Below are 14,032 nucleotides of genomic sequence, written 5' to 3'. Positions count from 1 at the left end.
TGAACTCAAGAACATCCTGCAGAAGCCTGTTTAGGGAACTAGGGATACTAACTACTGCTTCCCAATACATTTATTCCTTAATGAAATTTGTCATTAAAAATATATCACTTTTTCAAACCAACAGATCAATTCATGGAATCAATACTAGAAATAAGAATAATCTTCACAAGGATTTAAAGTCACTTAGTCTCGTACAAAAAGGTGTGCATTATTCAGGAACACACATTTTCAATAACTTGCCAGCAGCCATAAAAAGCTTAACAACCAATGAAATTCAGTTTAAGAGAAGCCTAAAGGATTTATTGGTGGCCAACTCCTTCTACTCCATTGATGAATTTCTTAGTAAAACCAACTGATTTGTATATAAGTACAACATAACTTCTGCACCATTTCAGTGCAGTAATGTGTTCATTGTAAATAAGTATTACAGTAGTTGTATTACATGTTTATTACCTTATAAATAAATAAAAAACTTTTTTATTTTAAATTCAGTGCATTAGTATTTGTAAAATGATTCTTAGTGTTCATTAAAAAATGACGATCATTCCACTTGGGACCTGTGGAATGGTACATTAGCTTATTTGTTTTAGTTGTAAATATTTGTCATGTATTGTTGTTTTTCTGACATGTTCCACATCCTGGAGGACCTCCTCACTATGGATCAATTGGAATGAAAGTAAATCTAATCTAATCTAAAATGAAGACAAGAAATGTGTGATAGTTATTTGTTACATGAATTCCTAAAAGAGAGATAGAATAACAAGGTTGGACATATATAATAGCAGCTAGCAGTTTCATACAGCAGTGGTAAACTGACTGGTTTCTCTCAATCTGCTTGCTGGGAAGGATAGGCAATTAGTGTGCTTCTGTTACCCTTAATGTTTGACAGCACTGCTAGGAGACTGTCAATATTGTAAATGCTGCACTATTCCAAAAAATATTCTCCAAATTCTAGAATTTGTTCTTGCACCACTGTGTCATTGTCTATGATGCAGTACAAGCTTTTCTTGCTAATTATTGTACACTTCTGCTGTTCTCCTGAATTGATCCTGAATGCAGAAAAGCAATATGGGACTTCTGAGTCCACTGTTATTATAGCCAAACTACTTTAAGTCAGAAATTCACCATCATCTGTGAGCTCTTATTCCATTCTTGTTTCTTTTCCCTGAGTGGGCCCTAAACGGCCCATGTTATCACTAAATATTTCCTGTTACTCAATAACATTGAAAGTAAATGAGATAGACTGAAGGCTGTACAATATTACTAAGTAGATCACTTTCAAAAAATGTGAGATTTATTGCACAACATCCTCTGAGCTGCACATGAGATTCAGGAAGGTACAGGTAATGAATCTGACTTCAGACTTTAACTTCCATTCTTAAAACTTTCAATGTATGTTATTTTGTTTTAATATCTGCAGTTATTAATACATTGATTGGGAATATTCATTACAGAATGCACAGAACTGTACAATAATTAACAAAATTTGTGTAATGACAATTTCCAATTTGTACCAACCAACTGCTCTATCTTCCCTAATGAAGAAACACAGTTTTTAAAGCTTGGAGCGTTGTTTTGTATTTTAAATGTTTCTATTCGCAGTAATATAATCTGTTTCTCCTGGAGGTTAGTGCCAAACATACTTTCTGCCTCTTTGATATTTGGGTGAATATAAAACCAGACGGAAGAAAAATAATGCATGTGAGTTGTCAAGAAACTAAAGAATGATGAAAATCAAAAAAAGAAGTTTTCGTCTGTGAATTTTTGCTGCTCCTTAAACCAAACTCTGATGAATTTATTTCCTTCCCAGAAGATGATGACTCAAAAATTTTATATGTTTTTATTGAGTTAGTGTGGAAATAAACATAGAGTGCTGTCTACAAAAATGATCCAGCAATTCCACTTCAACAGGTTACATGTCCTCATCAAGCAGTAACACCACAAAAGGCAAATAACCACAATAGAACTGTCATCCCGCATTGATAGCTGTCTACAGGAAAGCACTCCTACTGATAACATGCTGCTGGTCCAATGATAGTGGATAATCATTTACATGTCAAATACACTCATGAGCCAAAACACCATGACCATGTGGTTAATGGGTTGACACCCAGTATTGTTCCGGCTTGTTCCTTTGGGTTCAGATCACATGAATTTGGTGGCCAGGACACCAACTCGAGTTCACTATCATGGTCCTCAAACAACTGTAACAAAATTACCGTACGGCATGGACATTTAGCCTGCTGCAAGATGCCATCGAGGAGATGCCGAGAATGAAGAGATGCAGCTGGTTTATAATTATGTTCTCTTTGTCCACAGTTGTCATGGTGGCTTTGATTACTACCAAGTCCCATGAAAGCCCAGTAGAGTGTCCTCCACAGGATAATACTGCTCCCATCTCCCTTTGTCCATCCTATGGTGCATGTTTTGAGCAAGTGTTTGCTGGGACACCTGCATATCTGGGTATGACCATCAACCTTTTGTAACAAGAAACATAATTCATCTAACCAGGTCACACTTTTGCACTGATCCACAATCCAATTTCAATGTAACTGACACTGTTGTTGGGTTAACTTGGGCACATGTAGGGGTCACCTGATGTGGAGCCCAATTTTAACAATAAGCATAAAACTGTGAGCTACAAAACACTTTTACCGGCACCAGCATTGTACTCTGTCATCAGATCTGCATCTGCCACAGATCATCACCTACCCTATTTTACAGAGTGGACAAGCCTCCAACCTCTATGTTCTGCAATAAGACATGGACATCCAACACTTTGTCACCTACTTGTGGTTTCACTGCCCTCCAACCACTTACCACAGATGCTCACAACAGTTACATTTGAACAGCTAAGCAGTTTTGCTGTTTACAAGATGCTTGTTCGCAGACACTGGACTGTAACAATCTACTGTTTATGAAAGTCAATCATGTCAGAGTTTGTTTTTATAAAAATGAACAGATTTGACATGACTACTGCATTTTAGTTTTTGAACGCAGAAGACATTATTAAATCTGTACACTTTACCGGGACAAGGTAATAAGAAAGTAAAGTAAAAAGTAGGTACATATATGCTTTCAAGCACTGTGAAAGAATGAAGTATGCAATTATTGTGAGTGGTAAAAAAAAAAAAAAAAAAAAAAAAAAAAAAAAAAAAAAAAAAAAAAAAAAAAAAAAGCCACCACCACCAAAGACTGCCCAATTGCAGAACGATCACTGGAATCAGTTACTTTCATAAAATATCTACAAGAGATGCAAATTACATTTAAAGTGGCATGACCACATAAAGTTGATCACAGAATTTGGCAGATGCCACACTGAGATTCATTGGAAGCATCTGCAGGAAATATAATCTCTGAACAATGAAGATAACTTATGAAACCCTCACTCAACCAATACTTGAATATTGTTCATGAGTATGGGACCTGTACAAATAGGTTGAAAGGGGAAATAGAGAAGATTCAAAGAAGAGCAGCACATTTCAGTACAGGATCATGAATTAAGCTTGAAAGCATCACGAAGAAAGCAATCAACTATAGAGGCACATGCTGCAGGAAGGGCAGTCTGCATCATGGTGTGGTTTATTCTTCGAGTTTCAAGAACATACTTCCCTATATGAGTCAACAAATGTAATGCTTTCTCCTACTGTATTTCATGAAATGTCCATGGAGATAAAATTAGAGAGATTTGAGCCCACATGAGGGTTTACCACAATCATTCTTCCTGCAAACTATTCATGACTGTAACAGGAGAAACTGACAGTGGTACACAAAGTAGCCTCCACAACAGAACATGGGTGTGTAGGCTGGAAGCATCCTGGACGATGCTTTGGAAGGTGAACTGGTGGAATGCTTGGTGTCCCGGCACTGAAGCCTGCTGACTGGTGGAAGAAACCAGGGGCATCCTGCAACATGTTGGGACATGGCAATGTGGATGACATTGGTTGTGGTTGCAGAGGCTGCAGTGAGATCTCCACCTCAATGCCCATGTTCATGGGACCTGCAGGTGGTTTTCTATACTGCAAGTTATATCCATACGGTTGTAGAACAGCAAAGATGAGCTTTCTAGGTCTGACAGTGGTGCTGTCAGCATGTGTGGACAGAGTTGGCTGGCATGACTCCAGGGTTCCCGGAGCTGTGGGGCTAGAAGATCAAGGAGCGTACACAGTTGCCACTCATGGGGGAGTTGCACTGGGTTACATTTATGGACAGGAATGGTCCTGTATATGCTCAAGAAAATTATGAGTGCAGCTGTGGTGGTGGTTCCCACAGCTTTTAACACACCATATACTCTGCTTCACCATTGCAGGATGAGAGAAACGGTGGACTGAATAAGTGTTTGATGCTGTTTGAGCTGCAGAAAGGTTTAAAAGAAATGTTTGAAAGCCATTGCCATGAATTGGAGCCACTACTCAACATGACAGTTTGGGGAAGCCCTTCGATGGTGAGAATCTGGATGAGTGCGTTAAGTGTGATGACTGTTGTGGTGCATGCCTGCTGACCACAAACGGTAGTTAAAGTAAGCATCCAAGACAATGAGCCACACAGAACCCAGAAAGGGACCCACAAAATCCAAATTAAAAATGTCCCATGGGCAATGAGGCTGGATTAGGTGGCAAAAGATTGAGGTGGAGCAGCCTGATGCTGGGTGTAAGCGGAATAGCTGCTCACCATGGCTTCTATGTTCTTTTCCAGACCTGGCCAGTATGCTTGTTGCTGCATAAGGACTTTTGTCTGTGACACAACTCAATGCCAAAGATGGAGGAGTTGTCAAACAGGAAGTCGCAGGGTGATTAGTATGGTGACATGGTGAGTATCTGCCTCAGTATCAAGCACGAGAACATTGGTGATGACTGACAGACAGTGGGAGACATGAGCCCAAGCCTGGAACTCCAGATTGGTATTCTTCGGAAAGTATATGGGGAACTCATGAAGCATGTAGTGCATCATGTGCCATAAGATAGGGTTGTGGAACATGGCAGCAACGATTCGAGGGCAACTATCCAAACATGAGAATTCCTGCTGGTCAAAGGCTGTGCCTGGTCCTGTGGGTAGGTGAGAGAGAATGTCTGCAGTCTGAAAGCACTAATTGTGGTAGGTGACCTGTAATGAGTGTAAACTTAATTGCAAATAGGTAAACATGGAACTTCTTAATTGCAAAGATAATTGATAAATCTTCTTTTTCTATCTGCAAGTAGTTCTTTTGAGCTAGTGTCAGCATCTTTGATGCACAGGCAACTGGTTGCTCAATACATGCTGTTCCTATTCGCCAGCACTGCATCAGTGTCATATGACATGACATGGCATCTGTGGCCAAAACCAGAGGATGTGATGGGGAAAAGGGCTTAAGGTTAGACGCTGTGCATAGCACACGCTTCAACTTTGAGAAAGCATGCTCACAGGCAGCCATCCACCTCTACTGAATGCCTCTTTTCCACACCTGTTTTATTGGATGCATAATATAGGCCACTTGTGCGAGGAACTTAGAACAATAATTTGCTTTTCCCAAAAAAGCCTGCATCTTCTGTAGGTTTTTGGTAGAGTGTCAATGACTGCGATGTTGCAGTCAGTGGGCTGGGTCCCTTCATTGTTGAGCAAGTGTCTGAGGTCTTCCACTTGCTCCTGAAAGAACTGGCATTTGTGTAGCAGCACATGAGCCCTGTGTCATACAACATAATAAATAGGGTACAAAGGTTGCACATGTTGTCCTGACACATAATATGTGTGACAATTAAGTTATCATGATAGATAGTGCAAGTACGGATGGAGATAATTAACCATTCCAGGTACCTCAGGAAGATCACCCAAGTGGAAGAGATCCCGACAGACAAGTGCTTATATTTATATAAGCTGAAGGGAGAGCTGATAACCAAAATGCTTTGTGACTTCTCATCCAGCAGGATCTGGAAGTACGCATCAGCAAGGTCTATCTTGGAAAAGTATTCACCTCCTACTAGCTTTATGAGGAGGTCCTCTTGGACACAGTACAGAGTACGTTTCCACTTGAGCCTAGGCACTGACTGTCAATTTGATGTCTGCATAGCTAAAGGGAATCATTGGGTTTCTTGACCACTGCCAAAAATGTGGCCAAAGTGCTGGTCTTAAGAGATTCAATCACTCTCCAGCCTCATGGAGGCTATCAAGTTCCTGCCTGACAAGTGTCCTTAAGGAGACTGGAATGGGTTGGGCCTGGCGGAAATGGGGCACTGCGTCTGGACACACAGAGATAAGAGCTTGAAAATCTGTGGCACACCTCAGGCTAGGTTTGAATACAGGTGCAAAAGCAGCACAAAGGTCATCAAGCTCCTGGAACGGAAAAGTATCAGAAATGAACTGAACCTCATCAGTGATATGGAATCCAAATGACAAGAAGGCATCTGGATCAAAAAATTTTCTGGCCAACTGACTATCGATGACAAACAGCAATATCAACGGTGTGACCTTTGAGTAAGTGGTGGCAATTGTGAACTGACTACTGAGGAGAACTGAACTGTCACAATACGCAACCAAAATACAGGAGGGTGGGGCTAATTCAAAGGAACCCAGAGGAGCATATGTTTGGAGGTTCGCCAATGAAATGGTACTCCTACGTCCACCTAGAAACAAACATCTATGCTCACAACTCTGAGACTGATAAACAACTTCGTAGTGAAAAGACCGCCCTGGGGAACAACTGCCCAAAGTTTATGCACTATCCCTTGATGCATGCGGGGAATGGGAATCAACTGTTCGACAGTTTACAGCAGACAATTTAGAGCTACCCATTTTTTCACAACAAGTGCAGTGCACATAGTGATCTGGACAGTGCAGAAGACACCTGGACATGATAGAAGACCCTGTGCCCATGCCGATGGGATGTGACTGGCTGTTCAGAGGTCTTTAAAACTTTAGAAATTGACGAATTATGACGTCACCATTTGGGAAGAGGTTACTGAGTATATGGCTGGCAAAGATTAAAAAGTTCAAAGGGAGGCTAAGTGAGGAAAAAAAACTGAGTGCTGGAGTAAGAGAAGAAATAATAGGTCAAACACTGCACTGACTGATCATCATGAGGAGATGAACAGGAGGAGGAATGCATATACAAATATGAAGTAAAAATGCAACAGAGGAGAGTTAACTATACAGGGTGAAATGCGGAGACATACAGGTGAACGACAACAGAAAGACAAATGCAATGAATGATAGGAAAAAAAGAAAGAGCGAAATGTATAAGAAACTCATGTAAGACCTGAGTGATATGCTCAATAGTGGATGCAGGATGAACATGTGGGCAGAATGAGCCAATTATTCGGAGCGTGTATGGAACAGTTTTTAGAGTGTGGAATTAGGAGAGTATATGTATTATACATGAAGTAAAAGACAACACGAATCATTTGTTGTTGTTGTTGTTCTCATTCTTTTTGTAACTTTTAGTTTTTGTAATGTATCTTAGCACCATCTGCTGTTTCTTAATTACATTTCCTTGTCAGATGTCAGCCTCTATTCATGAACTGTAAGGACAGAACCTTTGTTTGCGCCTGCCAGTGTGCAGTGAACTAGTGGCAGTGACAGACTTGGTGTTCTCTAGTAGCTCGTGTTTGTGTTTTTAACAAGTTTGATAGTGCAAATCCTTGCCTAACAGGCACAGGGTAATTTTTATCCTTTTTCATACTTTTTGCTTTGATTTTAATTTTAGCAACAGAATGGATAGGGAGTGTGCTTGCTGTGTGGGGGCAGCCAAAGTTTGCAAAAAGATAAAGATGTGTTGGCTGTGGTCAACTGTTTGCCTCAATGTGTAGTGGTGCTGATGAACTGGCATGTCACATGGGATACTTCACTTTTGCCTTGTTTTGCATGGGGGCTCTAATGGCAATGAACCTTCCAGTGTATCAGATGTGAGGCAACTGCACTCACTGCAGAGTGAGTGGCAGGTTGTAAAGCATTTGTGTCACTCAAGGTAGAGGTTCAATATGGGGAGCCATTAGGAAAATAGTATTCACGGCTGGAAAGAAGTTCAATGTGCACTCAGAATGTCTGCTGGGCAGCGTCATCTGAGATGTGGAGGCGGCTCTGCCTATGGCTATTGAGGTTGCAACACACAGTCATCTTCAAGTTGCGGCTCATGTTGGCACCAATGACATCCGTTGCTTGGTTTCTGAAGCCATCCTCAGTCCCTACAGGTGGCTGATAGAAATGGTGACAACTGCTGGCCTCTGTCATGGGGTGTCAGTAGAGATCACAATATGCAATATCTGGCGCACAATTGATTGGGGTCCTTTGGTTTGAACCCAAGTGGAGAATTTTGACCAGAGGCTCTGTTGATTCTGTGATGGTTTTGGTTGCAGATTTTTGAACCTGTGTCATGAGTTGGAAAATTGTAGGACTCTCCTTGTAAGTGAGGAGGGCACTACAAAGAGGCAGCAGCTACTCGGGTAGCAGAGTACTTGTGGACAGCAAATGGTTTTTTTTTAGGCTAGGCAACTGATTGAGGACCTGTGATAAACTCTCACTAGTCGACATGCAGTGAGCAAAATCAGATCACACAAAATAAAGACACTTTGAGCATCAAAAATTTAACAGTAAATTGTAGAGGCATTCATAACACATTTCCTGAATTTACTGCTCTCCAGGAAAGCTGTCATGCTCAAAATATACTTGGGAAAGCAAAAGCTCCAAAATATTTAACGAGGCATGGAACATATATAAAGACAGGTTAGAAAGCAAGGATGCAGAGTGCTCATTGCAATCAACAAGTATGTTGTCAATCAACATTGAAATTGAGTCTGTCTGTAAAGCCATCTGGACACAATTAGCTGGCCTAGATGAACTCAAGACAGTCATCGGATGCTTTTACTAGCCATCTGATTCCACCACAACAGTTGTAGAATCACTTAAAGAAAGTCTACACTCAGAAGTGCACAGGTACCCTTATCAGGTGACTTTAATGTGCCTCCATAGAGAATGGGATATTTATTGATTCACTGCAGGTGGTAGAGGCAGATAGTCCTGTAGGTTCTCAACACATTTTATGAAAACTGTCTTGAGCAGCTAGTTTAACAACCCACATGCAATGGAAATACATTCAGAGTGTGTATGTGGGCAAAGAAAAAAAAAAAAGTTCCTTGATTTTTCCCGGATTTCCAAGTTAAAAACAGACCCCCCCCCACATCTAAATACACTTCTACCAAGATGAATAATAATAAGTGACAGAGAGTCCCTTGGAGCTGTAAAAATATCAATACTTTGAATGGCAAAGATTTTATACACTTGAGAGAGAGAGAGAGAGAGAGAGAGCGAGGGGGGGGGTGGGTGAACGGGGGGGGGGGGGGGGGGGGATCTGTGATGTGCAGCAGCATATACGCTGCATATTTTCATATTATGATACACTGCATATTTTCATATTCGTATTATGAAAGTATACATTCAATACAGCACATTAGTTTCCAAAGCATTGAAATCGAGATTGAAATGCGCTTTTGTAAGCCAATCATAGCTCACATCACGTGACCTTGCCAGCCGGTGACAGCACATATTCAGGGCATAGGACATGTGATGTAGTCAGCCAACAGCAACATCACTGTTACGTAGTGTGAACACACAAATAGGAAAAGTTAACCGTTTAAATTAATATACATAGTGTAGCTACAAGAAAAGTTAAAACTTTCACTTATAATACTGGTCTTTCTTTCATGTGTTACACTTTCAGTTACACCACACAAACGTGTCAGTAAAATTTTAAATAATGATATTAATGTCTGGTCTTTTGGCTTGTGTGTGGTTTTAAAAGAGAGTCAAACGCTCTGTGATTTCAGAAATATATTGCACATCCACACATGAAACATAATTCACCTTGCGAAAAGGAAATTTACTTTGAAACTAATGCTTTTCAAAGCACCATTTGCAATATTTTCCCACGACCTGTTAGAAATAATTTTGTTTCAGCAGTTGCCAGAGAGAGCCAGAAAACAGGCGTTACCGCATGTGGGCAACTATGATGACATAAGAAGCCAGTATGTTCATACATATATAGTATTAAGAGATTTTACATGACATCATAAAAGAAATCGGATACTCCAAGAGCATTGGAATTTTGTAAACCATACTAAAATGCAAAATTCGGCTTAAAGTACACATACATATGCCCAGATTCACAATGAAGTAGGCCCCAAACCTGATATTAAGCTTTTCAGCATGGTTTTTGGGATGCAAATTTTCTTGAGTATCAGTTCTATATTATCTCATGTTTGGTTCTTTATTAAGGCATAATGTTGTACGTGCCAGAAGATGAAACTGTGCACTTGAAATTCAGTGAAAAGTTGAAACTAGCCAATAGTGTGGAATGAAACACTTTGTTTCTAATAAATTGACTGCCTCTGGGGAAAACATTAATAAAAGCCACATTTATTTAGCAAACCAACAAAAATAACTTCATTGTTCTGCAAGGCGACTGACTGCCAAAATGTGAAAATCAAATCAAATCAGAAAACTGAAATCAATAACATATGTTAGCCTTCTGTAATTATGTAAATATATATATTAATTTACTTGATAGTTCCCAGCCACAGAAAACCTTTTTGTTTTCATTTGATGTGAGAAGTGTAAATGAAGAGTTGTTGTTGTTGTTGTTGTTGTTGTTGTGGTCTTCAGTCCTGAGACTGGTTTGATGCAGCTCTCCATGCTACTCTATCCTGTGCAAGCTTCTTCATCTCCCAGTACCTACTGCATTTAGTGATTTTGCTGCAAATCACTAAATGTAAACATGGCTTACGTGGAAACTAACCCCCTCTTCACTACAAGCCAGACCATTATGCGCATACATGAATCTGGCAGCTTGGGTGCACCAGAAAAATTTTTCCTGGTAGCATCTGGCTGCTTGTTGCTACTGCTGATGCAGCTAACAGCCACACTTCAAGTAGCCAGAAGCGGGAGAAGGTACTGTTCATACGCAACTTAACTGCGCATGCGCGTGAGCCCGCAGGCAACTGTTCAAACAAACTTAGTGGAAACAGTTGTGACGTCACGCTCTTCAGCAGCAGTTTATTGTTATGAAATAGTCCATAAATCTTCAGCCTAAAACCTTTTATACATTTTGCTGTTTATTAGTTCTTACTAGTCAAAATTACAAACAATGGTTACTAATGTTCATAAATCCACCAGGAAGACTAGGAGAGTTTTTATGTTGGAAAGAGTAGATAAACCATTGTTAGTATCCTTTAGTTTACCATTTAGTTCACAAACTGATTGTAAATTGTACTGTGGAGGAGTATGTTCTGAGTAAGCATAGCAAGAAGAGTGGTTTAATAACAAAATTCGAAAAATGTTGAGGCAATAGAGATTGTTGCACTCTCAGTTCAAAAACGGACACAAAAATGTCAACAGGAAAAAGTTTGTGGAAATTTGTATGTCTGTTAAAAGATCGATGCAAGAAGCTTACAATTAGTACCAGCATATATTAGTAAAATATCTTGCAGAAAACCCGAGAAAATTCGGTCCTATGTAAAATTGCTAAATGGGTCGAAGAATTATTTTCAGTCACATATCGACCAGTCTGGTGTGACAATAGAAGACAAGGAAAGGTTTTAAGTTTTGCATAAAAAAAAATATCATCATACAGGCAAGATGATCCTACAGACATACTATCCTTTGACCACTGCACAGACTCCCATATGGAGGATATCAAAATAGGCAACTGTTGCACAGACAAGCAACTGAAAGAGTTGGAACCAAATAAGATGTCATGTCTGAATGGAATCCTAATTCGGTTTACAGTGAGTACTCTTGAGCATTGGCCTCCTAATTAACTTGCATTTACTGCAAATCTCTTGCCCAGCACAAAGCCCTAGTGAGTGGGAAAGAGCACAGCTGGCTTCTGCATATAAGGATACAAGAACAGGTCAGGAAAACTACTCACCAATAACCGCAACATTGGTTTGTTGCAAAATTCTTGAACATATTCTAGGTTCAAATACAGTAAATTTCCTTGAGGCAGAAATGGTTCCATCTACAAATAAGTGCACTTTTAGAAAGCATCGCTCATGTGAGACTCAGCTTGTTCTTTTCTTGCACAGCATCCTGTGAACCATGGATGAATGGCAACAGACAGAGTCTATATCCCTAGATTTCCAGAAAGTATTCAACACAGTGGCCCACAGCTGGCTATTAATGAAGATCTGAGCATAAGGAACAGGTTCCCAACTTTGGGTAGCTTGAAGGCTTCTTAAGTAGTACAACCCAGTATATTGTCCTGAAGGCCAAATGTTCATCACAGACAAGGCTGTTGTCATGAGCATGCATGCCAGGGAAATGCTCCTGTTCTCTCTCTCTCTCTCTCTCTCTCTCTCTCTCTCTCTCTCTGACTGTTTGCTGATGATGCTGTAGTGTATGGGCAAGGGTCATCATTGTGTGACTGTATAATGACACAGGATGATTTAGACAGAATTTCTATTTAGTGGGTGAATGATGGCTTGCTAAAAATGTAGAAAAAGTAAGTTAATGCCGATGAGTACAATAAACAACTCTATAATGTTCAAATAGAGTATTGGTGGTGTGCTGCTTAACACACTTACAATGTATAATAATTTTTTTTTCATAATGCGGGACCACAATCATAATATATTTTTTTAAAGTCAGTACTGCCATCAGACTGTTGTTTATTTGCAGTGTTACGTTTACACATTAACACTGTAAATAAACAACAGTCTAATGGCAGTACTGACTTTAAAGAAATTTACAATGATTAAATATTTCGTCGTAATGTTGCGAAGCAATATGAAACGGCATGAGTATGTAAGATTTTAGGAAAGTGTAGCTTATCTATAAAGATGATTGGGAACATAACATTAGTGCAACCCGTTTTTGAGTACTGCTTGAATGGCTGGGACCCGCACCAAGTTGAATTAAAGGAAGACATAAAAGAAATTCGGAAGCATGCTGCCAGGTTTGCTACTGGCAGATATGAACAACAGGCAAGTATTATGGAGATGCTTTGCAAACTGAAATGGTAGTTTCTGGAGGGAAGACAACATTCTTTTCATGAAACGCTTTTAATAGAATTTACAAAATTAGTTTTTGCGGCTGATTGCAGAATGATTCTACTGCCACCAGCAAACATTCAGCATATGAACTGCAAAGACAAGATATGAGTAATTACGGTTCAAAGGAAGGCATATAGGGAAAGGCTACTAGTGGTATAAGGTAGCCCCCATCACGCACCGTATGGTGACTTGTGGAGTATATATGTAGCTGGGGAAGTTTTTGCCTCTGGATTTCATATGCTCTAGTTCCTCTATCCATGTTAATAAAGACTGCTAAAGGCCCTTGAATTGCAAAAAAATTGATAGTGGAGGGCAGAGGGGGAAGACCTACGCAGGTGACTTGACTAACACTGCTCCAGTCCCCCTCCCCTTTGTGATTTCAAGGAGTTCATTACAGATGTCTCTGTTACTGACAATGCATAAAATAAAGTGGGTAATTGATTTACCAGTAAGCTTGGATTTTTCTGTTTGATTTGCACATTTTATGTTTCAATTACTTCCCAGTTGAAATAGCCCTGACTTTCTCCATCTTATTTGTATTACAGACATGAAATAATATATACAACATATATTATTATTTTTATAAAAGCAATCACTGATTATTCTTCTTCTTGAATGCACACAAAATCCACTGCAATCTTAATTAACTATAATCTAGACTTAATATTTTTGTTTATTGAACGTGTAAGTGTGAAACATAACAAAGTGTAAAATACATACTATAACTTTAAAGTGCTGATGGATGTGGGATCATTTTCAAACTGCAGTACAAGGTGGTCTAATGTTTCCTCTGCAATACTTGTGAATGGAACAGAAACAAGGCCACTGTCTTCTAAAATATACATAGCTATTACAGGTGAACCATAGTCATGCTGCCACAGTGGTGATCCCACATGTCTGTCAATACTTAGTGCTCGCCCTGAAGAACTCGCCACAAAATGAACGTATGCTGAAATTAGAGAGAGAGTTATATAAGAAATGATATTAATGTCTGGTGTTTTAGTTAAAATATTTCACTA

General features: G+C 39.6%; 1 protein-coding gene across 1 annotated transcript in view; it reads right to left on the bottom strand.

Moving 5' to 3' along the window:
- Positions 1-14,032, bottom strand: part of LOC124802734 (serine/threonine-protein kinase/endoribonuclease ire-1) — a 146,566-nt gene that overhangs the window by 62,521 nt on the left and 70,013 nt on the right. Inside the window, exon 7 of the mRNA XM_047263706.1 lies at positions 13,734-13,962. Within this exon, the coding sequence (XP_047119662.1) occupies positions 13,734-13,962 (229 nt within the window). The remainder of the gene's footprint in view (positions 1-13,733; positions 13,963-14,032) is intronic.

Source organism: Schistocerca piceifrons, chromosome 6 (genome assembly GCF_021461385.2).
Source record: "Schistocerca piceifrons isolate TAMUIC-IGC-003096 chromosome 6, iqSchPice1.1, whole genome shotgun sequence".
Classification (NCBI taxonomy): domain Eukaryota; kingdom Metazoa; phylum Arthropoda; class Insecta; order Orthoptera; family Acrididae; genus Schistocerca; species Schistocerca piceifrons.
Note: the sequence above shows the minus strand (reverse complement) of the source record. Positions and strands in the feature narration are given on the sequence as shown.